Source organism: Aythya ferina (genome assembly GCF_964211825.1).
Source record: "Aythya ferina genome assembly, chromosome: 16".
NCBI classification, from domain to species: Eukaryota; Metazoa; Chordata; class Aves; order Anseriformes; family Anatidae; genus Aythya; species Aythya ferina.
In genome coordinates, this window is record NC_140315.1 from 3029942 (window position 1) to 3057543 (window position 27602).

Below are 27602 nucleotides of genomic sequence, written 5' to 3' on the forward strand. Positions count from 1 at the left end.
CAAACACCTACTCATGCAACACTTCTGCATCCTGTGATATGGCAGTTTAGACCCTTGTCTGCAGGGCTGAACAGTGCACGTTAAGAGCTCTGACCTTCACCCAAGTATGTCAATGAAAAGCCACATCAGGGATTATAACAAAAAATATTCTCATGTTACATAAAGAAAAGCCTACCTGGATGTCCCCACCGCCATCAGGAAAGATGCCTGGAAGGCCCTGAAATTCATAAAATGTGGTCTTTTAAATATATCTAGACAACCACAAGGAAGAAATATTATCTCTAGAAAATGCAGTTTGCAAACCCAGATCAGCTGAATCAGCACAAGGCAGGTACCTAATCACGTGGTGTAAAATGCAGTCCCAGAACTGTTATGAGCTGCACTGGTCCTCAAAATGGTCAGACATTAACTATCCCCTGGAAATGCACAGATGAGCTTGGGAAAGATCCTTGAGCCTCATGCCAACAATTCGAGGAGAGCAGCTGTGCCTGGCCCTCCTTTGGGTTTGGGGGCAAACCCTCCTGATCCTATTTGGCCCTCCAAAGAAACTCCTGGAAATCCAAAACAGAAATTTGCTATTTTCCAGACCCCTTAGTAAGGCACTGCAAGAAAACACCTATGAACACACCTACAGGCTCCTGGTGGAGTCTGTACCTGTAGCAGGGGCTCCCAGTCAGGGATGTCTCAGGCACACAAGTTACCTCTAAGGGACATGCCAGCAATAAATATTTCCCTGTTTGTCCTCTGAAGGACATGGGAAACTAGGCTACAAATGCTGCCCAGATGGCTGAATGTCTGTCCAGAGCCCAGCATCATCAGCACAGTGGGACTACACAATACCGCTCTAGGATAGCAATTTACAAGCTATCTAGGCTTAGATAGTACTAAACTGGCAGATACATGACCTTTTGAGAGTGTGGAATAGGTCACTACATTAAATGTGGTCCCAGGACCTGATATTTTGAAAGGAGGTAAAGATAAATCCCATAATGATCCAAGCAACCATATAAATTTTACTTGAGAGAACTAAAAGGCTATCCTGTGATCTCCCTATGCCATAAAGCCTGGACATCATTGGGTTCCTCCACCCCTTACAGAACAAATAATAAACAGGAGATAACCCACACACCGAAGTGCAGCCAGTGAAGTATCAGTACTCTCCTTGAGGCTTAGTGTTTAGAGACTGCTGAAACTTAGCCCAGAGAGGGAGTGCTTGTGGCAATTTCAGCAAATGAAACACACACATGCTGGCAGCAAGGTGAAAATTTTGGATTCCCCATGGCAAGTTTCTCATATTTATTTGTAAGTCTCAACTTACGGGAGGTCCGGGTGGTCCAGGAGGCCCTGGGAATCCTGGAAGGCCATAAGGACCCTAAAAAAGAAAAAGAGAAAGAATTTATTTTCTTAAACATTTAGATAAAAATGTGAAAGAAGAGGAAGGATAGCTACCAAATACCACTGCATACTTGTGAATGTGAGGCAAGCTATTTCTAATTGGACTAAATTGTACCCTTTAGTCTGCAGAGGCTTTCACAGCTGTGAAGAGAATAGCAAATAGAAGTATACAGAGGAGGACGGAAAAGCATATTGTGTACCTACATCCCAGCTTCTACTGTCTCTGTACCTCTCCAGTGGAGCTGTGAGCATACAAAAATGATGGTATCCTTCTGCAGAATGGGTTCCCTCAGACCAGACCCATTCTGCTCAACAGCTTCTTACTGAGGATGCTGAAAGCACACAGCAGTGGTGACTGACCTCTGTTCTCATGACATTGGCTGCTCTTTTGCTGTTACTCATCGTTGATAAAAGAAGACAGGGCTGCAAGCAGCTGCGTGTCTTTGGCACGGCACTGGTTGACTGGAGTGACACCGCACAAGCTCGTACAAGGAATAGCATCGCCTGTGGGCATATGCAGAGCTCGCAATGCCTTGTGCTTCATGCTTCCAGATCAGTGGAAGTAACCTGAAATGAACCTTATTCCTCTGTGTTTGTGCTATGTTCAGTGAATGGGGATCAAACGGTGGGAGAAACTCACAGGAGGACCCCGAAATCCATTTCCACCTGGAAGCCCACTGGGTCCTGGAGGCCCCTGTTGAACAGAGAAAAAAGCCTTACACCATTGGCGACCTCACAGCTGCCAAAGCCCAGCAAACAGTCTGGCTGTATCCATTTTTCTAATCCCCCAGAGGAGCCCGCACCCACACAACCGGTTTGCCAATGCACATCTTTCTTTTTACCCCACCTTTCCATGGGACATGCTACTGTCATTGTCATACATTGCCAGCATCTATCCCCACTGACTCAGGGCAGCCCTGAGACACCCCAGCAGAACAAAAGCTGCTCCAGAAAAGGCCACTTACAGCAATAACAAGGCTGCTCTGCCTTGAATTAACATCAGTGGCCAGCTGCCTTGGGGTTAAAGTACATATAACAAGCCCACAAGGCTGCCAACGTGCATGACTTCATATCCTGCTGCCCAGCAGAAAAAAGGGACCCAAGACCTGGGATGGGTTTGTAACATTCAGATTAAAAAATAAAATAAAATAAAATCAGAGTATCCAATAAAGCTAGTATAGTAATTTAAATATCTTTTTTTAAAAAATAGACTCATTACTTACTGGAGGTCCTGGTAGTCCTTTACCCTGGAAAGGATATTTGAAACAGTAAAAGATCACTTAGAAACTGAACATACAGGAAGAAAAGCAGCATCTCAGAAAATGCTTCTTATTTTTTTTCCTTCAGATTTCATAGCACTCTCTTGCCTCCCAATTAATGTAATTTGCAATCAGAGCATAGCTAAAGTCTTAATGTATCCTTTTGTTACCTCTAATAATTTGTATTCCCTTTACATCCTCGTTACCTATGAGACATCTATAAAGAAAGCCACATATGGTGGCATGATAGTGGGACACAGACATTTGTCTGCTTTTCCCGTTTTCACGCATTTTTTTGTTTCCTGAGACCTCATCTCAGCTGACACCCCCAGAAGTCGTGCAATGCAAGATCCATGCGTGGTGACAAGGAAGCGGGCTGCCGAGTCAGCCGTGGCCAGGCTTCTAACAGAATAGATGCCTGGACATGCCATGGCACCACGCTGGTGAAGGACTTGTGAGGCTCTCCCTCCTGCTCTGTTCCTCTGCCTGAAGAGCACATTTATACTAGCAAGAAACAAGATGTGGTGACATCTGCTCATGGCAGCAGAGGAATGTGAGTATTTAAATCAGCACAGCAAGCTCTGCAACTGAGCTCAGCTTCATGAAGAAACAGGGGTGTTAATAATTGTTGGAGAAGACTGTCAGCTTGTTTAGCATTAATTGAAGATCTTTTTAGATGCAACACTAAAAAAAGATTTAGCAGAGCAGTTGTATTCAGAAATCCCTAGGCTTGATGTTGAATGTGGATATTCAGTCATCGTTCAATTTGATGGAAAGGATTTAAGAGGGGCTTTCTTTACAGAGACATCCGTTCTGGTCATTATGAACCTAACATGGTATTCTATTATTCCATCAATACAGACATCAAAGACTAAATGTGACTTGCCAATAGCTAATGAGATGTTTAACAAAGCAACATGGATTTCAAAATGAGCACAGAATGGCTAGTAATGTCTCTGCAGCCAAATAGCTTAATATACAAAACAGTCTATTCCTTTTTCTTACACAGCACAAAAGACATCAGCTAATAGAAGGAAGGTTTGATATGTGAGTATCTCAAGCTAGTTTGCTTTATAGCATCTCAGAGACTAAGAGCAGACTCTGTGTTACCAGAGCAGCTCAAGCATACATATTTAAATACTTAAACAGTATTTTCACTCATTCAGGCTTTGATCTCTTTGTTTGGGATAGGCTTCCCATCTTCTCTCAGTGCAGGTTCAGGCATGGTCGCACACACCACCTCTACAAATGCAGTTCCAGGAGTTACTTACAGCTTGTCCAGGTGGCCCGGCAGGTCCTAATGCACCCTACAGGAACAAAACCACAGACTGCAAATTAGCAGGTCAATCAGAAGTAAAACTGAAGCTTCCATTTGATAAGACATCAGTGTCTGCTCTGCTTGGAAGCTCCAGCAGTGTCTTATACAAACAGTACACAACTGGAGATGCTCAGCTGCATTAAATAATATAAGGACAGAAACTTATGGATCATGATTCTGTCATTCCCAATTAATTACTTGATGGAAGAACATTGTAAAATAGTAGGGATGGATGCTCCAAACTGGCCCCAACAACTTGCTTCGCTGTTTGCGGGACAAGATAGAATAGGGCTTACAACACGAGCTGCTCCTAGAAGACTAAATAGACACCTCTGCAAGTTGCAGCAGGCCTCAGATGAGCCTCCATGAATATCTAAACATTCATAAAATGAATTTAATTAATTGGAAATATTCCCATTCATAGTACTTTCATGATGTAGATACAGTGACTGAATTATCTGGAATTATTTGCAAGATTTGGATTTGTTCTAGTGAATTTTATTAATTCATACATTTCCCTTCAGTCTTGGCAGCTTCTGCCTTTTCACTTAATTTCCTTGGCAAATCTCAGATCTCCTTTTCCCATTTGTATTTTCTCTCTTTAGCTTGACTAGAGTTTGGTGTTCTTAAGTCTTAGACTAGAATTAAGTAAGTCCTGAAATTGCTAAATTCCTGCTTAACCAAAGACAATAAGCCAGCCAGAACTCCTTAATCCCTTTGTTGCACCATAAAGCCTTTCTCAGCCTCTTACCAGCTGGAATGACCAAACTTGTTTCCTAAAAGTTCTCAAAATGCTCTACCAAAACATCCTGAGAATGATTTCCTGAGCTGGAAATAAATTCTATCTATCCCTAGGGCCACAAGAGCCAGGCAGATGGGCAGAGCTGGAAAGTTGCCGATTCCAGTGATGACTCCAGCCCTTTCCTAGTGTTGTGCACACCAAATGAGATTAGAAACGTTTTCCCTTGTTAAATCTAACGAGAAAGATACCGAGGACCCAACTGCCTCATTAAGAATAGTCTCGTGGGGAAAGAACGATAATCCAATAAAAATCAACTCTGTTCAGAATGTCAGCTCATTCATTTTTCTTGCTGCGAGTTACTCTGGTTTTTCTTCCAGTCACTTTTATCTTTAGGCTGAAGTCTTTATAACCGCTGATGCCTATGGGACAAGCTGAGATCTCTTCCTGTAAAAACACAGAATTCCCAGCACCTACTGGTTTACACCCTAATCCTGCACTCCCCACCCCAAAAGAGCTGCATTTCTCCCTTTTGCTTTGGCCCACGTGCCAAAAGGTTGGCAGCGTACCCAAAGCGCCAAGTGTTGGCACTTTGCTCTCCTTAATTTTGATATATTTTAGGTCGTAGGGTGGAATATTCAGCAGTGAAAAGTTTTGCTACAATAACAGATCACTGCGTCCCCAAGCAAGCTGCTGTGACTCCATTAAGTTTCAATGAGAAACTCTCTAATTTACACCTCTATTTTAATAACAGTCTGACTCAACTCATTCTCCTGATAACAATGTTCTTTCTCTTCTGATTAGAAAACAGTCTTACCATAATTTTCCACTTTAATATGTTTTATGAATATACAACGATTGAGCACAGGAAATACTTGATTAATATGGCATTATGAGTTCATAAATAAATATGAGCAATTATGTGATTTTAGAGCACCAGCACTGCCAGTTGCTTTGAAAGCCACTGATTTGTTGATGTTTGCCTCATTGTTCTTAGTGTAAAGCATCAAACTTCAAAATGGCTTTTGAAAACTTTCCAATGAAAGCCATCAGGATCTAGCAGCGAGGTTAAAACCTAGCTCATTCCTGGCTGACAATGAAGCATTTTTTAATTGCAAACAAAACAAAACACCAAAAAAAAACAAATAGGCCTGATCTGCTCAGTCTGTAAACAGCACCATGAGAAAAGCTAATGCATGCTGTGAATGACAGGAATATCTAAGATTAAAGCCATTTTGTTATGCCAGCTGCACAATACTTTGTCCCTGGACAGTCATGAATCACTGACGGACTGAAGCGTGGCATGCAGAGGAAGGAAAATGCTTAGCAATAATATATTACTAAACCCTGTCTTCTAGGAGCCCACTTCCATATGCCAAATACCTTCTGTCTCTTTCTGTCTCCAGTTCAGAAATACTTATCAGAAGAAGTCATAGCGTTAAGTGTGAATTCAATCCCACAACAGTCAGTAGACACCTGCTTATTTCAGCAATTCCTGCAAGACCTAAATACGTTCTTAAACTTGGGCAAAAGGAAGTCACTCAGGATAATGATGCTGCCCTTTTAGAGTGCTAGAGCTTTTAGAGCTTCTTTTCTTTTTCCAGGCTTTTATTAGACCAATTAAAATAATTTTCCAGATGGACCGTTGACCTTGAAAAGCTCCCATAAATGACAAGTCCCAAATTTGCCCCATGCTGACAGATTGAGTTACAGGACAAGGGAAAGCATGTCAAATCAGAGCACACAGCTACATTAACTCTGTGTGCTAAAGCAGCGTTTGTGTGCTTTCACTAAAGAGTTGAAGAGGAAGTTCTTGTACCCAGAAATTATCTGCTCCATTACCCTGCAAACTAGGAGTTTGTGTGCTAAAGTGGGCATGGGCAATTATTACCACCGAACATGAAACGAGCACAGAACTCCTCAGTTTTCTGCGTGTGGTCCCAAATCATTCTGTTTCAAAAATCAAAAATCAGTTCCCAGAAGATACTGGACTCTTGCCACAGACAGTCTGAGGCATCGGGGTCTGGCAGCCCTGGATCTCTGGGAAGAAAGGTGGGCCTAAGGAGAAGTGCAGGAGATGGTTTTCAGTGCAGTGCTGACGGGTGGAGGCTCAGAGCTGTGACCAAGACGTTTGGGTTTGACTTCCCCAGTGGCCAAGCAAACAGCCTTTCACATGGGAAAGGAAGCAGTGTATCAAAGAAACGTGGCTCTACCACACATTCCTTCAACTAAATGAGATAATTTCACAGTTTTGAACTTTGGGTGACTCCCCTGGGGGAAAAAAAAAAAAAAAAAAAAAAAAAAAAAAGAGAGAGAGAGAGAGATTTTGTCAGCCCATCACTACAGCCCCAAGTTCAAGAGGACCAGCACTGGATGCAACCCTTATCTCCCTGAGCTGGGAGACAAGCAGATAACCATGCTGGATAACACCTGTGCTGAATGGCTCACTTAGGTTTTGTTCTCAGTGTCATAACAGAGGCCTAAGTGTCCTCCTTGTAATGTCCCATCATAGATGATCTGAAGGACATCTTTAGCATCTCAGGCAGGCAGTTTATCTCTGTGGTGTTCCCTCAGCAGAGCTGTAATGTGCAGAAAGCAAGCAAAACCTCTTCTTGCCGTGCTGGCTAGGGAAGTCTGTGCCAAAGGAACTAAAAATGTCAACCATATCGACAGCCCCAGAATTAATGAAAGGTAGAAGTTCAAACAGTAATACACAGCAGCAGTAACTATAATCATAACAGAGCTGCATACTCAGACTGAAAATAAAGGCCAGAATAGCTTCACTTTGGTAAACTTTTAATTAAGTCTATCGACTACTTCAAGGAAATTTTTAGATGCTCAAAATACCACAAGAGCTGTTCTGCATCAGTATTTCCACCGAGGCTATCCAAGCACATTCAAAACCACATGAAAGGAAGATGGCTATCATGCCCTGCCTAGAGAAAAGCCACCTGGGGCTTCATTTCAAGGGTCCAAGCATTCTGTGAGGGTTTACAGATAAAGAAGCCACTGTCATCAACACCCAAAAGTCACCAATTCACAAAGGAATTAGAAGTCATCAACACAGGCAATGACAATGTTTCATTTAAAGAGACTTGAGATCTACTGTGGTACTCACACGGTCTCCCGGAGGCCCATTTGGGCCAGGTGGGCCATCAGTTCCTGTTAAACCCTGTGGAAATGAAAGAAAATGTCAAGGTGGAGAAGCACAGCAATAAGAGCTGTAGCAAATCCCTGTCACTATCACAAATCACCCATATGCCAAGCTCTCAGCTAAGCCTTACCACTTTATTTCTCTCTGTAATTAAGCACAAGGGAGAGGACTAGAAGCAAATTATCTGTACCTTTCCCTACGTACTTTAAGCGTGGATCAGCACTACTAAGTGCTCTTGTTACTGGAGTTTATTGAGCTGTTGTCCTCCAGCTTAGCTGTGGAAGCTGCCTAAACGCTTTCTCCCAGCCTGTGTACTACAGAAAGTGTACTAAAATCTCACCCATACTCAGTTACCATGGCAGTAAGTTAATAAGCTGTGAAAATTTCACTGTGTGCAGTCACCTGTCCAGATCCTTAGGGAAAAACCCAGGGCAGTGACCAGCGAGCCTCAAACCTATAAGCAAGACTGCATTTCTAAAATGAGGCTCAATAGTTTTGCTCCAAAAACACCATCAAAAACCCATGTTTCTACAGACCTGCACAGTGTACCTCTGAAAACTGCAATATTTCATTGTAACAGTGCCGTCCTAGCAGTTATATATCACGTAATTGTTCTCACGCTGCTTATTTAAATCTAGAGATGCTTTCAACTCTTAACATTTCTCCTGATACATAAGACATGTAAACCTAGTACCCACTTTGCTTCTCCAGTAGACACAGAGAAAGTTGATGAGACACTTTAGGACAACATCTGTGCCTATATGAAATATTTACACTAAGAGAAGATGACAAAATACTCACATCTACTCCAGGAAGGCCAGGCAATCCAGCTTCACCAGCTGCTCCAGGCTTTCCTGGTGCACCCTTTGGCCCCTGAATCAGAAAACAGGCAATTCTTATATCATAGCAATGGAAAGGTGGCATATATTGATTAATTTTACACCAAATAACACAGAAAAATGTCTCCAGAGAAGTGAAACTTGTTATGAATCCATATCCAAATCCTAAATGCATTTCAGTGCTTTGGCTTAGGTCTCTGCAACCCTATTGATCATTTACACACACTGTTGCCCGTAAGCTGTTCCTAGTAGAGAGGTAGAAAGAGATGGGATACAAGGCCCAAGGCAAAGAGCTGTGGCGCATGGCACACCTTTCAGTATCACTCAACAGATCGAGGAGCTAAAGCAGATTCAAAACGATGCCAAAAAAGTCCCCAGGACCAGTGCTGAGTACCTCTTCTCCTATCCGTTATGGAAATTCTGCTGTAGCTGAAGAGGAAAGCAAACCACTAAGTCTTAGCTCTTGTGCAGTATTACTCTTTAAAAGGATGAATGCGATGATATCAACCAGATAATACTTACTGGTGGGCCTGGCAAACCAGGAGGGCCCGGCTCGCCCTAAACAAAAGAGAAAAGACGTCAGTGTTAGCAATGATCCTCTCCTTTCTGATGACTTCTTGCAACCGCGGTACTCCCAACTGTACACAATTTCTCCCCTTCATGCCCAGTCCAAGCTTTACCACACTCAGTGGGATAAAGGTGATATTCTGAATCCTGTCACTTCCTAGAGCAGGATGAACCTGGATTGCCTTTTCCACATCCACAATAGCAGATTAGTGAGACCCACAGCCCCAGTTACTAACTGAGCCAGGCTAGAAATAACACCATCCCCACTGGAGGGCTGATAATTAGAAGTTAAAAGGCAGAAAGCAAAGTTGTGGAATTTATAGCAGGTTTCTGCATTTACTGTGTTGGCAACTGCGAAATCTGTGGGCTCCCCACAAGACTGGCTGCCTTGATTTGCTCAGGCAAGGATTTACACACGGCGTAGGTAACTGATCAGTGCTCAGACCAGAGGGCCACCGCACAGAGGGAGTGTTGTCCTCTGCCTTGATGAAGAAACTCTTTTGCTGTCCATTACCCACAGGGTTTCCATAAATAACTATCAAGATCGTGGGTTGGGAAGGTGCCTTGCCAAGGAAATGAAAGGAGCATTTCTTTTGCAATGAATGGCTTGTGATGGCAGCTAGAAATGGCAGCATAGGTGGTTCGCCCCCTCCTTCACCACGTTACATTTCCAGCCCTTTGCATTTTTCCTCGCTGATGTGATGGCAATCCATACAGCGAGGTCACAGCATTAGCAAATGCTGTTTGGGACCATCTTAAACCTTGATCCTGCCGTCGTGGACCCCTGCAGCACTCGGCAGGAGCCCCAGAACTTCAGTCAAATGAATCAAAAGCCTAATAAGTGTTTATATCCCTAATGCCACATCACTGGGAATTAGAGGCAAAGACCATCAGCAAAAGGAAGCGTTCCCCTGGGTGCTTGGGAAGGAAGTTTACTCTTTCTTAGCAAGTTTGCGTTAAAGTCAAGCCAGGAGATGAAAACCGGAAAAAAAAAATAAAGCTTGATTTTTCAAAAGTGACAATTGCTTATTAGCAATTTGGAGAATTACATTCTCAGAAATAATTCACAGGAACTTGTCGCTAATTCTTTTGATCACAACAAGCTGTTTCTATTCTTAGGAGGGAGAGATTTTGCTTGTGAAGCATGTTAAAGGCTATAATTATAAAAGATTTCATGTTGCAGCTCCTACTGAAAGGCAGGAATGAGAGCAGCAGCTTCTAGAAATTGTTCTTACGGGGTTCATCCAAGGTTTGTTCAGAGAGCTCCTGAATAATTCAGCTGCGTGTTATGCACCACTTAATGTCTCAAGGCCCATGGTAAGGGACTGCTGAGCACCTCGGCAGCATTTATCACTCTCAGAGACCATTCAGTGACTCTTCCCACACAGCATTCATTCAAAACCATCTGTGAAGACAATCCAGCTGGAGTTGGTTACAGAATTTAGAAAATTTGCATAGATAGGATCCAGAAAATTTGATTAAAAAAAAAAAAAAAAAGGCTCACCACTGATAGTTTCATTCTTTGCAGTGGTAGAATTGACATTATTGCTTGGGCTCCACATGTTCCTCTCCATTCAGTGCTGGATTATATATATTGTAATTTTTTGGAAGGTACTGCCAGAAAAACAGTATCCCTCAATGAAGAAGGCTGCCTGAATGTGCTCAACACTAGCCACAGCTCTCAATCTCTTCTCCTGTGTAATTCCTTACGGGTCTAACTGTGAACTTTGAACCATCCCTAACAGCTCACACTAACAGGGCACCTGAACTGACCTACAGCTGTGGGAGGGATGTAGTTTGGGTCTGTTCAAATGGCAGACAGCTCCCATGGAGTCCAAACTTCAAATCTTAAATACTTTACTCAGCAGTTTGATTTATTAGGAGTAGGTTCTTCATGATAATTAGGTGTTATTTGATCCTTTCCCACAGGGAGCTTTCCGAAGCTTTAGCAGTGGATAAAAAGGTGTAGATTCACATTACCAACATTTCCCTGGGTTCCTGTTTCCAAAAGCAGTCAGAAGTGACATTGATGCAGTTCCAGAATAAGATGTAAATATTCTGTAGAAAAGAGCTGCTGAACAACACAATCACGGGGATTTGTTTCTTTCCAGTTGCTGTTACCTAAAAGTTGGTCACAACCTGAAGTCTGAAGAGCTTCATCCCTCCCATAATTCCTCTTTTTCTCTTGGTATACCAAACCAGCCACCCTGTCCTGAAGTCCGCTGGCCACACTGATGTCCTGCTGCAGTAACTCCATAGGCTCCCTGCATTTAATGGGAATGTGACTCTTTTGCCCTCCTCCAGGGTATCCCCCTTAGGCTTTTTATCATGAAAAACAGTGGAGAGAAACTGTTGAGGTACCAGATCTGAACGACTACAAAACCAGAGTAAGATTTCCAGAAAAAATATCTCCTTCAGTTGAAAGGACACTTCAGAGGGAATAGCTGCAAATCAGTGGTTTTCCCTGCAGCCCAGCCTTGCTCACACAGCCACCATGAAAGCTCACCACTGCGGACAAAAAACCTCCTTGTTCACCATTTACCAGGGAGCTAATATATCTTTTTTACCTTCTTATCCAAAAGAAAATGACCTGCATGGAATGAATAGGATTTTTCAAGGCTGCCTAAAGGCCTAAGTGCAAGAAATTTACTTCGGATGAACTTAAAAAAAACCCACCCTGATGTAGTCCATAAGCAGCTTACAGAGACAAGCACTGCTCAAATTGAATAATAAAATGGAAATCTGGTCTTTTGTATTTGTTATGTTGAAGATTCATCTGATGCCCTTATCCATTGCCGTCTACAGAACACAACACAGTTCTTCTCCAACAGATGCACAGAATTTCTATGGAAATATGGAAATTTTCTTTTTCCCCTCCAGTATCTCCTGTGGGACAGTCTTCTACCTATGCAGGACACGTACATCTAAAGAATTGCCCACTGAAATAAACGTTTCATGTGCTGTTTGGGCCACTATAGGCCTCTCGTGTCTGGAAGCATGAGTCAGATTCTGGCCTCTTCTATGTCAACATAAATTAGCTTTTGAGGCCGCTCAGCACCCCTGTTCGCTGTTCTGACCCGTGCAGAACAAGGTCTCTCGCAGGTGGGGCTGGTTCTCCAGGTCCATCTACCTGTGCCGGATGGCCCAAAGGCTGGGGATCAGATGAACAAGAAGCCCTTCTCTGTTCAGCTCGCTCTGCTCTGCTCCACCCCTCGCTCACCCGCCCTCAGCTGAGCCTGCCCTCTGGCACTCACATCTATGCCGTCCTTGCCAGATGGTCCAGGGGGTCCTCGGGGTCCAGGAGGGCCTTGTGGTCCTACTCTCTGGAAGGATTGGGGGGGGTGAAGAGAAAGAGAAGAGTGTTTTTGCATCAGAAAAAACATACAGACTAAATCAGAAAGCGATGTCTGAGTCCCACAGCCACCCCATCCCGCAGGGTCCCCCCAGCATCCCGGGTGGACTTGGAGGAGCTCAGGACCCAAACAAGGCTCTCTGGAAAAACCTTTTGACTGAGCACATCCTCAGGGTTCCCAGCACATTTACCCAGCACATTTACTGTGTTGGGAATAAGACTTGCTTGCTGGGAAGCAAACTAGTTTGGTTGTTCAGGCTTTGGTCCTCGCTGCCTATGGGAATGCTTTATTTTGGGCAGGGGAGGAAAGGCAAAGTCCATGAAAAATAGGTGCAAAGTGCGTGGCATTAAAAATGCATTGAGACCCAGTCTGATGGGCTGATAGGGTGATGGAGCCAGCCAGACACTGCTCAAGACAGAATGAGAAAGGGAAAATCTCCTCTCTGAGCAGGATGTCACTCGAAAATCTCAGATTTTGGAGGTCTGATGTAGGGGAAAGGAAATAAAGGTCCAACAAATGACTTCTGTATGGAGAGGGCTCCAGAGAGCAACTTGCTGTTGCTTTAGCGAACAAAGGTTCCATTGTGGAAGCAGCTCTGCTCGCAGCAGATGAAGGCAGCTCTGAATTCCCAAGCCAGACTGCAAAAATTCCTCACTAGCACAACGAAAAACCTCACCGAGGAGCTACTTCCCCAGGCAGTAACATTAACACCATTCAGGGAAGCTTAATATAGCTTCATGGATGAAGCGAATAAGAATTAAATATGCTATTTCATAAAGTTTTAAAATTGATTGAGGGAAGGAATAAGAAATTCTCTGGCTCATGAAGGACCAGATTAGGACATCCTAGTCTCGCTGGCAACACATTATTCATCGTAAAAGAAAATTGTTTCTCTTACACCAACAGGTCTCTCTTTCACCAAGCTTTATCTCGTGTAACAGCACTCCTGAATAGGAGGTCAGTACTTTTTAAACTTAAGCAGCAGATTCTGTACACAAGGATAAAAACTAAAAGCCTACCTGTGTGGGTATGAAAATAGCTGTTTTCATACACAGTGCCAAGCAACTTGCACATTTTAAATAAACCAATAGATTAATAATCTGCCTACTGCCACATTTCATCCTGCAGTTATACCATATGCGCATTGCAACTTATCTTTCCCTCAGACTCGTTTCTTGAGCATAAAACATAAAAGAAAATTCTTACCTGAGCTGAGGTGGTGGCTAACAGCTGACAAAGGACGAGGAGCCCAAGAGTGGGGAATGCAGTCATCGTGCCCACGCTGTTACTCCTGGGCAGCCAAACGGTTTCTCTCCTCCTGGGTCTCAGCTTACAAATGAAAGTCCTCGCCTCCAGATAAACCTGCGGCTCCAGCTGGAGGGGCAGAGCTCAGGAGCTCGGGCAAGAGGGGCTGAGCTCCGAGGCAAGAGGAGGTTTTGCAAGGAGGTGGGAGCAGGAGGGGGAGCAGCAGTCCCTCAGAAGAGAGGCTCTCATTCATGCCCTGCTGGGCAGCCCCAGCAAGCAGGGAGGGAGCCTAAGGAATGGCTGGACTTGCAGACACGCACAGGAGAAAAATTCAGCTGCTCCAGCTAGAGACATAAATACGTTCTTTAAGTCTCAGCTGGGGCATTTCTCAAAGCCCATCACCGCCTCAGTGCTGGGCAGATTAAAAAGTAACAGATGGAGAGTCATCCAGCGCCTGAGGCTACTCGATTTCACCAGAGGAATTAATATACCTGTAACAAGTGCAAGATGAATTACAGCTAAATGCACTCACTGCTTCGCAGGATGCTTTGTTAGCACTGGAAGTGTATTCACATCTGTGTTTTTTTTTTGCTGTGTGTGATTTTTTTTTGTTTGGTTGTTTTTCAGTTCTTTTTCTCTCCATGGAGATCCAAAGAAAGCCAAGGTGATTTCTTGAGGAAGCGATGAATCCTGACCAGAGGACAGATGATCACAGAGACGCGAGCAGGAAGAAAAAAGGAGAAATTCTTGGGAGCTGCAAGAAACTAAGAAAGAATTGCCTTTGAAATATTTGCAAGGAAGGAAGCGCGACAGTTACCAGCTAGCGGATTTGAAACAGAACAAAGAAACACCTCCTACAAATAGTTCCATACTTCATCTGTTAAAGACAACTTCATCCAAAGCAGTTTGCAAGCGGAGACAGTGGAAATACGCATCAGGACTGAAATAACGCAGCTCATTTGGTTAGCAAGAGAGCAGAAAAGGAAAAGCAAAGCTTTAAAAATGAAGTACCGGACTTCAGTTTGACATCCTTATGCCAGGAGGCTTGTATGAGCAAACACTGAGTGCCTGTCCAGCTCCCCAGCAGCCAATATTCCACCAGCTCTGATGGGGGACAGAGAGCTCAAACATTTACCTAGGCTCTGCAAGAATTTCTGGAACAGGCAGCTGGGGACAGAAAGGGAACGTGCATCTGTACATGTTCAGGTGGCTTTAAAGTAAATAAAAATGCTTTATTAGACACCACAAACCCCACTGAGGGAGAGCAGTGGTTGCGGGAACTGCTTCACGCAGAGCAAGAGGGAAGGCAAAGCAAATCACCTTCCCCAGCTCCACTCAGTGGCAACATGATTTTGTTGAGCAAGACGAGGGAAGGATGATGTTTTCAGCTTCGAAAAGGGTTACTGAAGTGACGACCCAGCATGAAGTGATGAGCACAAATTGATGTGTGCTCCCGCACCTTTGGTTGTTGTGCCTTGCTTGTAGTAAGCCAGGGCTTGGAGGGCTGCTGTGAGCTGAGCCTGCAAGGGAAAAGGTGTCTTTTCCCTACAAAGGCTCACTAGCCGTGTTTTATGGTAGTGGAGGAGGGCTGCTTACCACCTCCAGGTGGAATAAGGAGCAGGTTAATGTTAATGCAGCCCACCAGATCTCGGTGTTACCAGCTGTGCTTGGAAATGCTTGAGGTGCCCCAGCAGCAGCAGGCAGCTACAGGGTGGGCAGGCAGAGCAGGTCCATGGCCACATCCCGCCCTCAAAGGTGAAAAAACATAAGGAAACTGGTGTGCATTGAAGTCATGCTTTAATAGGTGACATTAATGTAACACTGCCATACAGCTCCGAGCGCTGGAGAACACAGCCCGGGAACTCGCTGCAAACATCTACAGCCAAAACTCAACTGGCCACAGCAGGGAACAGCTCGTTTTGAGTACTCCAGCCTAGAGGTCACAGTGAAACCCCATTAAACACAAAAACTGCACATCACCACACCAGATTTATGAGCTATGCCCCGACTGAGCATACATTCACATTGAAAACTTCATTAAATAACAAAGTTACTATAAATCTGTACAAAAGCCATGATTAACAATTTTTTTTTTTTTACTCATCTTTTATTAAAGAATTCTCACTCAACATCTTCAAGTATTTATACCTGTAGGTAAGTGTACTCTTATTGGCAATTTAACACCATCTTTTCATAAGAAAGTTGTTTAAAAAACATTAAAGCCTTTTTCCAGCATGTGTGTGACCACGAGCATTAAATAAAAAGCCTGCAGACTTTTTTTTTTTTTATCCCCACACGCATGGATGTGGCATGCTGCACCAGGGCCTACAGTCAGGGAAGGCCAATCACAGATCAAATTCCTTGAAAGATGAACTTCTGAAGAGCTGTAGCAGAGAGAGGAGAGACACTGACGTTGCACAGGCTACTGCATCTGCTCTCTGATGAGGCAAGCAAGCCTTTAGCCATCCCCTACACAAAACAAACAGCACCTGAAAAGCCCAAAACTAAAACAAACAATCTGAGCAAACCACGAGTCCAGACCTTCTGGCTGTTGAAAATGTTTCCTCTGCTTCATGAAACACGTCCTCTGTTGTAAATCTCCAGGAGCATAAGTGCTAAATTGTTCAGTGCTCCTTCAGACTCGGTTGAATCCTGCACAGGTCAGGCAGAACAGCTAGCAGAGAGGTCAGTAACATTAAGGCAGGCAAGGAGCTGGCAAGGGCTGAAAGTAAATTCTTAAGGGCTGTAAATGAATAAACCAGACAAGCGTACCCCCACCAATTAAAGCTTCAATTAACCAGCCCACAACAAAGCCCCAAGTGGTTAGCAGACATGCTGCACTCGAACGTGCCCTCGCTGTCTGACATGCTGATCATTAATGGTAGAATGATCCTGCCACAGCTAGGAAGCGGGTGAGATTTGAGACAGCTAGCTGCACTCAGCAGGCCTGCAGGAAGGATAGCCCCAGAGGTCATCTCAAAGCAACACCAAAATCTGAAGAGATGCAATGACAAAATATTTATTCCGTTTCAGCAATCGAGGAAGAAAGACCTTTGAACTAGCAGCGGGCATAAATAGCTGTGGAAGACTATCAAGCTCCGGAAATTGGTGGTGGAAAAAGATGGGGAAGAAGAGCTCCAGCCAGCTTTACACAAAGCCGGAAGGCTTCTCTTAGAAACCAATAGACAATTTGTATTCTTAACAAATCTAACAAGCACTAAGAAGCCAACTCCTGCTGAGGATCAAGGGAAGAGTTACCCAATGTTTCTGCTCCCTGGAGGACAGTATCTGGACTCAAAGGTTAATACTGGTCAGAGACACATTATGGCCTTACGTTTTATCCCAGTCTAAACTCAAACCTATTTTCTTACAGGAGGAAAGGCAACTACACTCCCACATGATGCAAAATGATAAAGAAGTGCCACGGTAATAGAAAGGTCTGGCAAATCAGGCATGCTATCTTACAGTAAAGTTTGTGTATTTAATAAATACTTTCCTAGTTCAAACAAGGAAACTGATTAATTTCCCTCTTCTTTAAAAAGGGACATACCAGAACCAAAGCAAAGTGCAAAAATCCCTGTTGCTCCACGATAGTTCTGAACATCAGATATAAAACAGGAACAGGACACAGCCTGTTTAGGATGACAAATCATTTAAAGTTTTCCTGTTTAGGGTAACCAAGAGCTCGTTCTCAATGAAATCACTACAGATGACTTAAAAAAAAAAGTGTGGAAGGGTGAAAGTGACACAGGGTCTAGCCTAGATCAGTCCAAAGTTTATTTTTCCATGTGTCTGTGGTGTACAAATCAGTAAAGCTGGCTCCCAGCAGTTAGGGCAATGTCATCTCTGCTTGCTCAAGTGTTTGCTGTGCCGGTCTCACTCCGCTACCTGTTCTTCATCAGGTTCTGCTGCATGCAGCTCAGAGCTACCAGTTTCCTGTATTGCAAGCTCAGCACTGTCTTGTTCAGGACAAGTAGTTGTCATATTCTGTTCAAGACTCCCTGGAACTTGTTTCTTGCTCGTGGCTTTTGCTTCCTCTTCTTCACTTGCATTTGCTGCCTTTTTATGCTGTTCTATCCCATCTGCCTCACTTTTCCTTCCCAGGAGCACGCTATCACAGTGGTGCTCGTCACTCTTTGCTGTGACTTGCTCTGCACCTGACTCCAAGCCATCACTTGGCGGAGACATCCAGCTAGTCTTAGGGAGCATGGAAGCAGCTGGGCAGCTCGGAGCCCCACCATTTGCGTCACCCCTATCCTTCTTACTAACCTCCTCCTCAATCATTTTTTTCTCAGCAGCTTTTTCCTCCTCAGCCTCTGCGTTTGAAACAGGTGGATGCAACTGGGCACTGCGGGCAGGCAGCCCCATGTTCAGGTTTATGGCCAAGTTGAATGTTTTGTTTCTTTGCGTTCTTTTATCCACTTTCCTGCGTTTTACCGTGGCATCAGCAGTCTCTGGCACTGTTAAGTCTTTGGCGTTTACATTGTCTTCTTTCAGTGTTTCCTGACCCTCTTCTGTTTGCAGGAGGGAGCTTGAGGGGGAGATTTCTGCATCAAGTGCACACTCACCCAGATTACGGGAAATTTTCTCAATATCAGGAGGGCTTTTCAATGGTCCACTCTTTATATTGTCTGCCACGTTTGCATCCAGTTTTCTCTTCTTGCTCTCCTTTGCACAATCATTCTCTGCGGTACCCTGTGCTTCAGACTTACTGCTGAAATCATTCTCTTCCTGCTGGGTAAACAAAGGTTCCTTCTCATCTTCACCATCTCCTCCCTCTGAAACACACTCACTTAACCTCTCTCTCGTGTCCTCTTCATTCGCTTTAGGCAACACTTCCTGGGCTTCCTCTAGAGATGGGTTCTGACTCTTTTCCACAGAATCATCACATTTTCTACCAGGTTCTTCCTCTTTACTTCCAACTGTTTGGTGCAGCTGGGACTTGGCAGAGCGGGGTCTGTACTTTGAGAGTTTGTCATGTGGCCCCCATACAAAGCTGTCTTGAGGTTTGTAGTGCTGCCAAGCATAGTGGACTAGTTCCCTTCTCTTCTGCTTGCTTCTGACAGTGAATAGAAAGTAATCCAAGGCACTTCTCTTGACATTTGGTAATGTCTCCTTAACAAGAGTTTCAGTTAGGAAAAACTTTACCAAGTGCACTTGATAGTGTTCGTATCCCATCTCCCCCAGGCACTTCAGAATGCGAGTGATCCGCAAATTGTTGTGGCTAAACCTGAGACAAACAGATGAGCAAAGTTAAGTGACAGCCTTACAAGCCTCAAGTCATAACGAACCTCTGGGGTACCTGCAGAATGCTTTGTGTGCTGTTGACAGGGATCTGTAAGAGGGCTACTTCACAGCACAGATGGGAGTACAGGCTGGCTTAATTTTAATGCATCTGTTGCAGCTGTCTACCTTCAACAGTACCTTCCTAGCCCTTCTGGGACTGCTTGGAATAAATGCCTCAACTGCTTGGAAATGTTTTGACATTCTGCATCATCCACCGGTAAATAAATCCCCCATATTGGGTCAGACAGACAAGCCCATGCAGCCCAATATCCTGTCCCTGACGGTGATCTACAGGGTAAGACTGTACAAAAGTTTAAGAACACAGCCATGTAAAGATGCTGCCAGAGATTCACGACTTCAGGACTTAAGCCAGACACAACAGCTTTTTTTTTTTTTTTTTTAAAATACCTGACACGCTTAAAATTGATTTTTCTTCTGAGTATACCCAGTCCTTTTAGACTTTAACACCACTAAAGATACTGGAATATTAAAGGCTAACACTACCTCTATGATAAGCCCTGCAATAATATAATGTTACCAATGATTTGCAGGGCACTTTTCAACCAAGAGTTCAAAGCTTTTCACACAGCTTAAGGCAGCTTTATAAACAATCAGGGAAGCACATAGTTACACTCCTATTTTGTAGCTTAAATGCTTAACACAAAGGCATCTTTGCTACCTTTAAAATTCTTCCAGTAGTAGTAGTTTCTGCTTAAAATATAGATTTAAACACAAGTACTTGCAGAGCAAATATCAGCATCTCCAAACCTGTATTTCATCCTTTAGGAAACCAACAAGAAAAATGCCTGCTGTTCACAGTTGCACCGAATTCAGAAGAAAAATCAGTCTCACCTGGTTTACTTATTGTACTTGCATCTTTATCAAGTGACAGAGTGTGACAACATACAGTCTTAGGCTGAGACAAGTTAAGTATATATTAACTAGCCAGCCTTCATATCAACAAAAGCCTCTATTTGCCAAAGGTTGAAGATTTTCTTGACTTTGACTTTTTTTCTTCTCATAAAAGTGCATGGCTGTAGTAAATGACCAGTAGTATAAACAGAGACTCACCGGTTCAAGTTTTGAAATCTTTCAGCCCAATTCTCTGCTCTCTTGAGTTCTCCAGTCTCCTGGTTAGTCAGAATTATTCCATAAAATCTCAACATGAGCTGGTAAGCGCGTATAAACCTTTCCATGACTTCCGTGGACTTCTTAAAAGCCTGAAAACAAGGGAAACCAATGAGTACAAGCTGCAACTCTCTAATTACCTGCATCGTTAAGTGGCATTTTGAATTTTAAACACAGATTAATTATATCACTCATCACTTCATTTGCTGCTAGCAACTGGCAGACATACACAAGACAGACAACTGCTTAACAGCACTTGAGCAAGCCCTGTTCACATTAGGTCCCCAAGGAAGTAAAGGAAAAGAAAAAAAGCTAGACTTCAAATATAAGGCATTCAGGGAAAAATTTTTAAAAAGCTTTAAGTACCTCAATTTCTTGAAGTGTTAGTGGTTTGGCACGCCAGTTCATCCCATGTTCACGTAAAGGGAATAGCCTAAGAGGAAAAAAGTTTTCAGCCCAGGTGATCAAAGATGACACTCAGCCCAGGGAACCCACTTTGTTAAATCTTTCCAATAATTGTGCTATCACAGGTGCCTCTTGGAGAGCTCATATACTTATGGACATGAAAGTACTTCAATTCATGACAAATCCATTACATAAAATAATTGTACACACAGGTTGTAACAACATACTTATTTGCATCTCTCACTGCCTTAATATTTTGTTCTGCAGTACGTCAAAAGACCATTCACAACTGAGATCTATTGTCACAGCTGCACTGGAAATCTGTCTTCAGGATTTCCAGAGCACTGCTTCCAAAAGAATTTGGGAAAAAAAATGAAATAAAAATAATACCCACAACCTGACAAGTTTCAGTCAAAAGCTCAAGAGTAACTCTTGGTCTATTGGGAAGCTAAATTCAGCAATGCACATACAACTGACTTAAAAGAGGCATTATATTCATGCAGGCACTTTACCACTGTATGTATGAATGGTTTTCTTCCAGAACTTCATAGTTGTCCCACCACAATTCAAGCAAAGTTTCAATATGCAAACCTGAAGAGAAAAAAAAATAAAGTGAGGCAAGACGAAATAACACCAAATGAAAATTAAAAGCTAGCCCATCATCTAAGGTGGCCCATTATCCATCAGCAGGCATTAGTATACAGACATCAGCTTCCCTACTAGACAACTATCCTGAGAAGTCAGGAAAAAAAACAACTAGTATTGTACTAGCAAACAAAAATTAAGGAACTTACAGCAGGAACAAAAACGTTTTTAGGGGATTTATTTTTTTTGGTGTGTCCGCACGTGTTTTTTTTTGTTTTTTTTTTTTAATAGTTGTCCCACATGGATCACACTAATCTTTCACCAACTTAAAACAGCTGCAGTAGAGCAGCACTGAGCAGTCATCAAGCAAGGTACTCACCCTGAGGCAAAAAAACAATTTCATTTTTGTAAAAGCTCAAGTTCCACATCTGTTCTTCCTCCTCATTTTCTGGTTCTGTCAAACCCTGGAGATGAGAATAAGAAATCAACAAGTAGCATTGTTTTCAAACGCAGTATTCACTTCAATGCTTCTTACTTTCCTTCCCTCTTGTTCTCAGCACAGGCTAAATCCTTTAAATGTTTTGGGAAATAACAGCTTGTTTCTGATGCACCCACATGCATGTTATCCCTTCCCCCTCACAAACTAATCCTTTAAAGGTCTGAGCCTGTCGATGTAAAGATAAGAGGGTGTCCTCAAACCTAGAACATGTTCCTAAACTTAGCATGCAATGAGGAAGAGCCACAAGAGAGGTGCATTATCATTTAGTCCATACCGGGTAACGATGCCTGTATCTCTGCAAGTCTCTTGCTGCATTCCAGTTGCGCCTGCCTGAGAACTAGAGAAAAGTGACAGATCAGACATCCAGAACAAAGTTGTCTTCTGAAAAAAAAAATATAAATGGAAAAAAAAACCTGAACTTAGCATCTCTCATGCGTGCTCCTCCCCTGCACCCTCCACCCTGCTGTCCCAGCACCCCAAGAACTGCCAGTTTCTACCATAGTTGTTCCCCTGTATTCCTGAGGGCTATTTAGGATTACAAGAAGTTAACACCATCTCCTTGAACCAAAATATTTGTTTGTATTTCCAGTCTTATTAATCAGGGTCTTCATGTTTTATGCTTATCTTTTACCCCAGACAGGTTTTCCTACAGAAATGGTCAGAATCAGCTGGAAAGTCTCTGAATGTTAAAATCTCATTTTGTTTGTTAACTCAGGTTTTAGTTCGTCTTTTAAAAACCTTTATCTGTTTGTCTCTGAGTCACTACATACCTTAGTCACGACAGAGATCATACTTTAAGTTGTTGAATTCAAGACACAGAAAGATCATTCAAGACTCCTTTTTCCTCTAGACACTATTAAAGTGAAACTTTCTTCATCTTTGCTTCCTCATCTAGAACAGCCTTGCTGATGTGGCATCATGATTTAGACAGTGAACAGTAACAGAGCCACATGGTCACATCACATATTTATTTTATTCCCGTAACAATCACCTTCATTACTGCTCATCTCTCCAAGTAACAAAACTTTATGCCAAGCCTACCTGAAAACCCATCTGAGACAACGGTAACAAATTTGAACTTCCTTGCTCCTATAAAGAGAAAGCATTTAGTAGGAAACACATTGAAACCAAATAAATAAATATATACCAGATGAAGATACCCAGAGCAGTAATTCGCATGATTCCTATTAGTTGCCAAGTGACAGATTTACCTAGTTACAGCTGAATTCACATGATTCATAATTGAAATTCCTATAGAAAAAAAACTGCAGAGCCACATTCACCTGACAATTCGGTATCAGGTTCTCCTTACTACACAGATAAGGTGGATTCAGTTCAGTTGTAGCATCTACACTGAAATCACAAAGAACAGCTTCCTTTCTTCCTCTGAACTTTGTGAAAGTTGCAAGCATGACATCACTTAAAACCCATTTTAACCGAATTATGTGTGTGTTTAGGTATATTTAAGTGGATTACTTCAGATTTTGTTACAATTCATAAGCAATACAGATTTAGTCTTGCTATGTGCTGAACCATCTGGTCTCAAACCATGAAAAACCACTGAAAAGCATTCTGAAATGTCAAGGCAGAGCTATCAAAATGAACGAGGCTGCTTGTGAACAGAAGTATCCTGCCAATGCAAAGCACACCAGAATCAGCGTTCAGCACCAGCCAACACTGGGAGCAGTTGTTGTGAAACAGGGATAAGCTGTGCACCATCTTGCAAAATCAGTGTTTTAAGAAACTTAGAAGAAAGAAGCAGCAAATGATCTCCTGAATTAATTTTAAACTTCATTGGATACTTCTCAGCCTCCTTCGCCTAGAGAAAAGTGAAAAAGAAAATCACTTCCTATCGAACAGCAAACACTGATCACTGGTTCTGTTAATTAATGTGGGAATGGGATTAGATTTTGTAACACCTCCTTGTAACGAAGTCATCCCTTCAACAGACCTGTTGATTGTTAAAATTTACGAAGCGTGCACAGCAGTAGAGAGATCAAAGCTTTATCTATAGAGGGAGGAATACAGAATTTCTAGTGTTACATTTTAAATATCTATTTACACGCTATGATTCCCCCATATTTTGGTGACAAGATTTTGAAAAACAATTTTTTATTTTTTTAAATGTATTAACCTGTGATGTCTTAAAATAACGCCTGTCTACACTGCAGTACATTTCCCAAAGGCACACGGCCCACACAAGATTAGCAATCCATGCACTAGTGCCCATCCCTGTGATCTGTTCTGCCAATATAATGGTTAGAAATGCACATAAGTATAAAAAGCTTTGCTACACAGTTAATGCTGGAAAAAAGAAATAAATATGCAGCTGCAAACTCGAGACTGAGAAATATGCTCAGCCAGAACGACAGTATTAATCTTTTGTTCAAGGTGTAAGCACAAACTAGGATTTAGCACTTCGAAATTCAATGCTTTTAATTGTAGGTTTTGAAATCCACAGATGAAATCCTGATACATGTGAAATTAATGAGAACTTTACTACCAATTACAGGGGAATCAATTTACAGACATTCTTTATGCTTAAGAGTTTAAAATGATGTCCTTTAACACAGTTAACTGGGAAAGACAATCAACTGCCTCCAATTTTGAGAAAGGAGTGGTTTGCTGAAGAATAAGCAGAGATACAGAAACAGCACCTTACAAAATTGTGTTACTTCTATCTAACTTGGCTTAGAAAGAAGATCCAGGAAGAAAGCAAGCTGGAGCACAGCAATCAAGATGTCTTTCCTCTCTTTACTTCCTCATCTGTCCATGGAGGTGTTGCTCCTGGGTCTCTATAAACTTCAATTCAAGCCACACAGAAACATAACCTGCCCTTTCTTTCCAGATCAGGGAGACAAACTTGTATGCATAAATCCAACCTCCTTATTTCTCTCACAACACTGTCAAGCAATTTTAGGTGGGTTTCCCTCTCCAGCAATGCCACGCAGCAATCAGAACTTGCACTGCTTTGTGGAGAGTGAGAGGAAAGCAGAGAACAAAGCTAGAGAGGGTAAGTGGACAGAATCAGCTGGAAACATGGACAATAATACACGGACAGCATTTGGCTGGAAACTAGAAACCAACTCCAACTGAAGGGGACGCGCAAAGCATCAACAAGACAAAGGAACAAGAAAGAAGACAAAATCCTTGAGAAGCAATTGAAGCCTTTTGTTGGTGGAGAGTTAGGAGAAGGCAGAACTACAGGGCTTGTTACGTGGCTCTGAGCAATGGAGCATGAACCCTGTGCACTACAGCAGACTAATAAGCAAACTTTTAAAATGAGCACAAACCCCAAGATTTTCTATACTTAATTTTAGAAGAAGCTAAAAGCACCGGAATGCAAAAGAGCTGAAATGATACACTTGCAGGAATTTCAGATTGCAAATCTGGAGCATTTGCAAGAGGCACAAGTGACATGCAAACACAGAAGTAAAATTTGAAGAAGGCTTTGAAAGTGTGTAGTGAAAAAGAATAATAAAAAACTCTAACCTCCTTATTGAGAAAACACTTTAGTAGCTTCTTGAATATAGCATACCAGCTAGACTGAGGGGAGAAGAATTAGAATTAGTGTAATACAAGCAGAAGTAGGAACTTATGTTGGAAACTGATTCATGCCTTAGGCAGGTTGTAAATGCATAACTGATAGCAGATATTTTTGTACTCGGCCTCACTCCCCTTAAAAAAAATAAATAAATCAGGCACTGAAAGATAAAGGTGATTACGCATTCACCACCGAAGGAAGAACTCTTTAAAGATGCAGAGCAATACTCCATAAGTCTCAGGGAGAACATCGTTCTTCGTAACGTAAAGTTTGAAAAGTCCACTCACTGGAGTAAAAAAAAATGCTCCTTGCTTTTTACTGTTGTCATAGTCCAGAAGTTGCTCTAGGAAAAAAAAATCTGAAGAACAAAACACATTCAAAAAGGATAATCTAAAAGTTTGAGGCATTTTATGAGGTTTTAGAGCTTGTACACAAAACCAGAGCTTTAACCATGAACAAAAGAAAAATGACAGTGTGCCATCAAACAACGCAAGTCACTTAAAGAAACTAGCAAGGATTCTCTGTGTAGTACCACAGCTATTCCATCTGAAACATCTGTGACCTTTCACAGATCCGCATACATAGCTAAGGCCTAACTATGTTCCCTGCAGTAAATCCCATGAAAATGTACACATACATCTGCATTAACATTTTGGTTTTGTTTGCAAAGTATAGAGGGCATGTTATGGTATGAAGTCACCGGTGTTTGGAAAACTATGTTTACCAGATATATATATATATATATATATATATATATATATATAAATAAATATGTTCTTGTAAGTGAGATTATTTTATTCACTTAATGTTTATAAAATAAGATTAAAGTTCAGTATTAAACTCCTTTAAGAATATATTAATTAGACAGCTTTATCTGCCTATTTCTATTCTGAGGACGATTTACTGAAACAAAACTAAAGTAAAAGATAAGTTTCGCTTTCCTTGAAAGGGGAGGAGTTAAATTAATGAACAGTAATGGGTTTCAGCTGAAGGCTGAAAAACAGAGAACAAGTTTTGCAATTGCAAAGCCATGTTGCAGAAGTTGATGACACTCAGAACACTGATGCTAAGTTTAGGAATTTTAGATAAAATCAACAAGTTCTTTTTACATCAAATTAACACTATTTTAAGGCAGTGGGAGAAGCGCTCGCACTTTTCATCACAACTGCACGCGTACCTGCAGTTTTTAGACCACCAGTGAATCTTTTCCACTTTCAGAGCTGCTCTATAACATGCTCCCTAGGAAAAAAAAAATGGCTACAAGAAATAAAACCTTACAGTTCGTTTTTTGTAAGTGAACAGATGTGATGGCTCTCGATGGCATGAAAGAGCGTAGGCAAGGACACTGTAGAAAGAGTAGAATACTAACAAAAAACGATTAAAACCAAAGAGCTGCTGAAAAACACTGATGTCTGAAAGTCAAAGTGCAGTCAGCCGGCTGGCACCCCCCAGGACACTGAACTTGTATTTACAACATAAAGAATAAACGAGAACCCAGCACATCGCAGCCTGCTGAAACCTGAAGCAGCTGCAGAGCCCCAGCACACCTCTGCCTTCACAACCTTTCCCTGCAGAGCTCGTTTCCAAACGGGCTGGATTTTTTTTGGGGGGGCTGAAGATTTGCTTCCCCAGCACGAAGCTGCAATTAAAAATAATTGCTCAGCGCCAGAACGGCGACCACAACCCAAACCACCTTCGGCTCCCTGCAAGCCGTTTAAGCTGCTCCGGTTGCTGACTGGAAATTCGAATATTAAAGAGAAAATAACCTAAAAACCCCGGCGGGAGGGCTCGGCAGGTGCAGGGAAGGGCTGTGAGGGGCTGAGGCCTCCGAGCCCCCCCCTATGGCACCCGCCGACCCCCCCCAAACCCACCGGGACCCACCTGGGCCTGCCCGGAGCCCTTCGCTGGCTCCTCCGCATCCTCCAGCCGGTCTTCATCGCCAGCCTCCTCCTTCTCTTTTTCCTCTTCTTCCTCCTCCTTCTCCTCCTCCTCCTCGTCGTCGTCCTCCTCCCAGGTGGAGTCGTACTGCCATGAGCGCGCCTCAGCCCCTGCCTCGGCCTCCTCCGGCCTGAAGCCGAGCCAGGCCGCCATGGGGGAGCGGGGCGGGGAAAGGGAAAGCGAAAGGGGCGGCGGGGCCGGCACAAAGCCCAGCACGTGGGGGGCGAGGAAGAGGAGGAGGAGGAAAGGAAAAGAGGAGGAGGAGGAGGAAGAGGAGGAGGAATCGCGGTGCTAAAGCCCGCCCCGGCCCTGCCCCTCACAGCCGGCAGCACTGCGGGGGGGGCCCGG

General features: G+C 42.9%; 2 protein-coding genes across 4 annotated transcripts in view; both read right to left on the reverse strand.

Annotated features, from left to right (window-relative positions):
• Nucleotides 1-15507, reverse strand: part of COL9A3 (collagen type IX alpha 3 chain) — a 36239-nt gene extending 20732 nt beyond the window's left edge. Inside the window, exons 1-10 of the mRNA XM_084538558.1 lie at nt 13831-15507; nt 12526-12594; nt 9227-9262; nt 8667-8738; nt 7830-7883; nt 3926-3961; nt 2619-2642; nt 2036-2089; nt 1319-1372; nt 176-217 (exon numbers count right to left, since the gene is read on the reverse strand). Of these exons, the coding sequence (XP_084394684.1) occupies nt 176-217; nt 1319-1372; nt 2036-2089; nt 2619-2642; nt 3926-3961; nt 7830-7883; nt 8667-8738; nt 9227-9262; nt 12526-12594; nt 13831-13896 (507 nt within the window). The 5' untranslated portion in view covers nt 13897-15507. The remainder of the gene's footprint in view (nt 1-175; nt 218-1318; nt 1373-2035; nt 2090-2618; nt 2643-3925; nt 3962-7829; nt 7884-8666; nt 8739-9226; nt 9263-12525; nt 12595-13830) is intronic.
• A 142-nt stretch (nt 15508-15649) lies between these two features.
• OGFR (opioid growth factor receptor) lies at nt 15650-27574 on the reverse strand. 3 transcript variants are annotated; one of them, XM_084538555.1, is made up of 9 exons: nt 27198-27574; nt 25265-25318; nt 22814-22861; nt 22047-22109; nt 21653-21737; nt 21201-21279; nt 20650-20716; nt 20227-20375; nt 15650-19099 (listed from the first exon to the last, which is right to left on the reverse strand). In XM_084538555.1, exons 1-9 carry the CDS (start codon nt 27405-27407, stop codon nt 17746-17748), a joined length of 2109 nt encoding a protein of 702 aa, XP_084394681.1. In that variant the 5' UTR covers nt 27408-27574; the 3' UTR covers nt 15650-17745. The 3 variants fall into 3 exon arrangements, with proteins under 3 accessions (XP_084394681.1, XP_084394683.1, XP_084394682.1); XM_084538557.1 differs by lacking the exon at nt 27198-27574 and adding an exon at nt 26494-26550; XM_084538556.1 differs by lacking the exon at nt 25265-25318 and having other exon boundaries at nt 27198-27564.
• Between the last annotated feature and the right edge of the window lie 28 nt (nt 27575-27602).

Bases quoted from the DNA above. Each gene is read 5' to 3' on its own strand.
- OGFR (XM_084538555.1), bottom strand. From the start codon at position 27,407: ATGGCGGCCTGGCTCGGCTTCAGGCCGGAGGAGGCCGAGGCAGGGGCT. The intron at 22,110-22,813 runs GTAGGCTTGGCA...ACTTTTCTCTAG, and splicing joins TGTCTCAGATGGGTTTTCAG to TTCTCAGGCAGGCGCAACTG. The intron at 21,738-22,046 runs GTATGGACTAAA...TCTCATCTCCAG, and splicing joins GATACAGGCATCGTTACCCG to GGTTTGACAGAACCAGAAAA.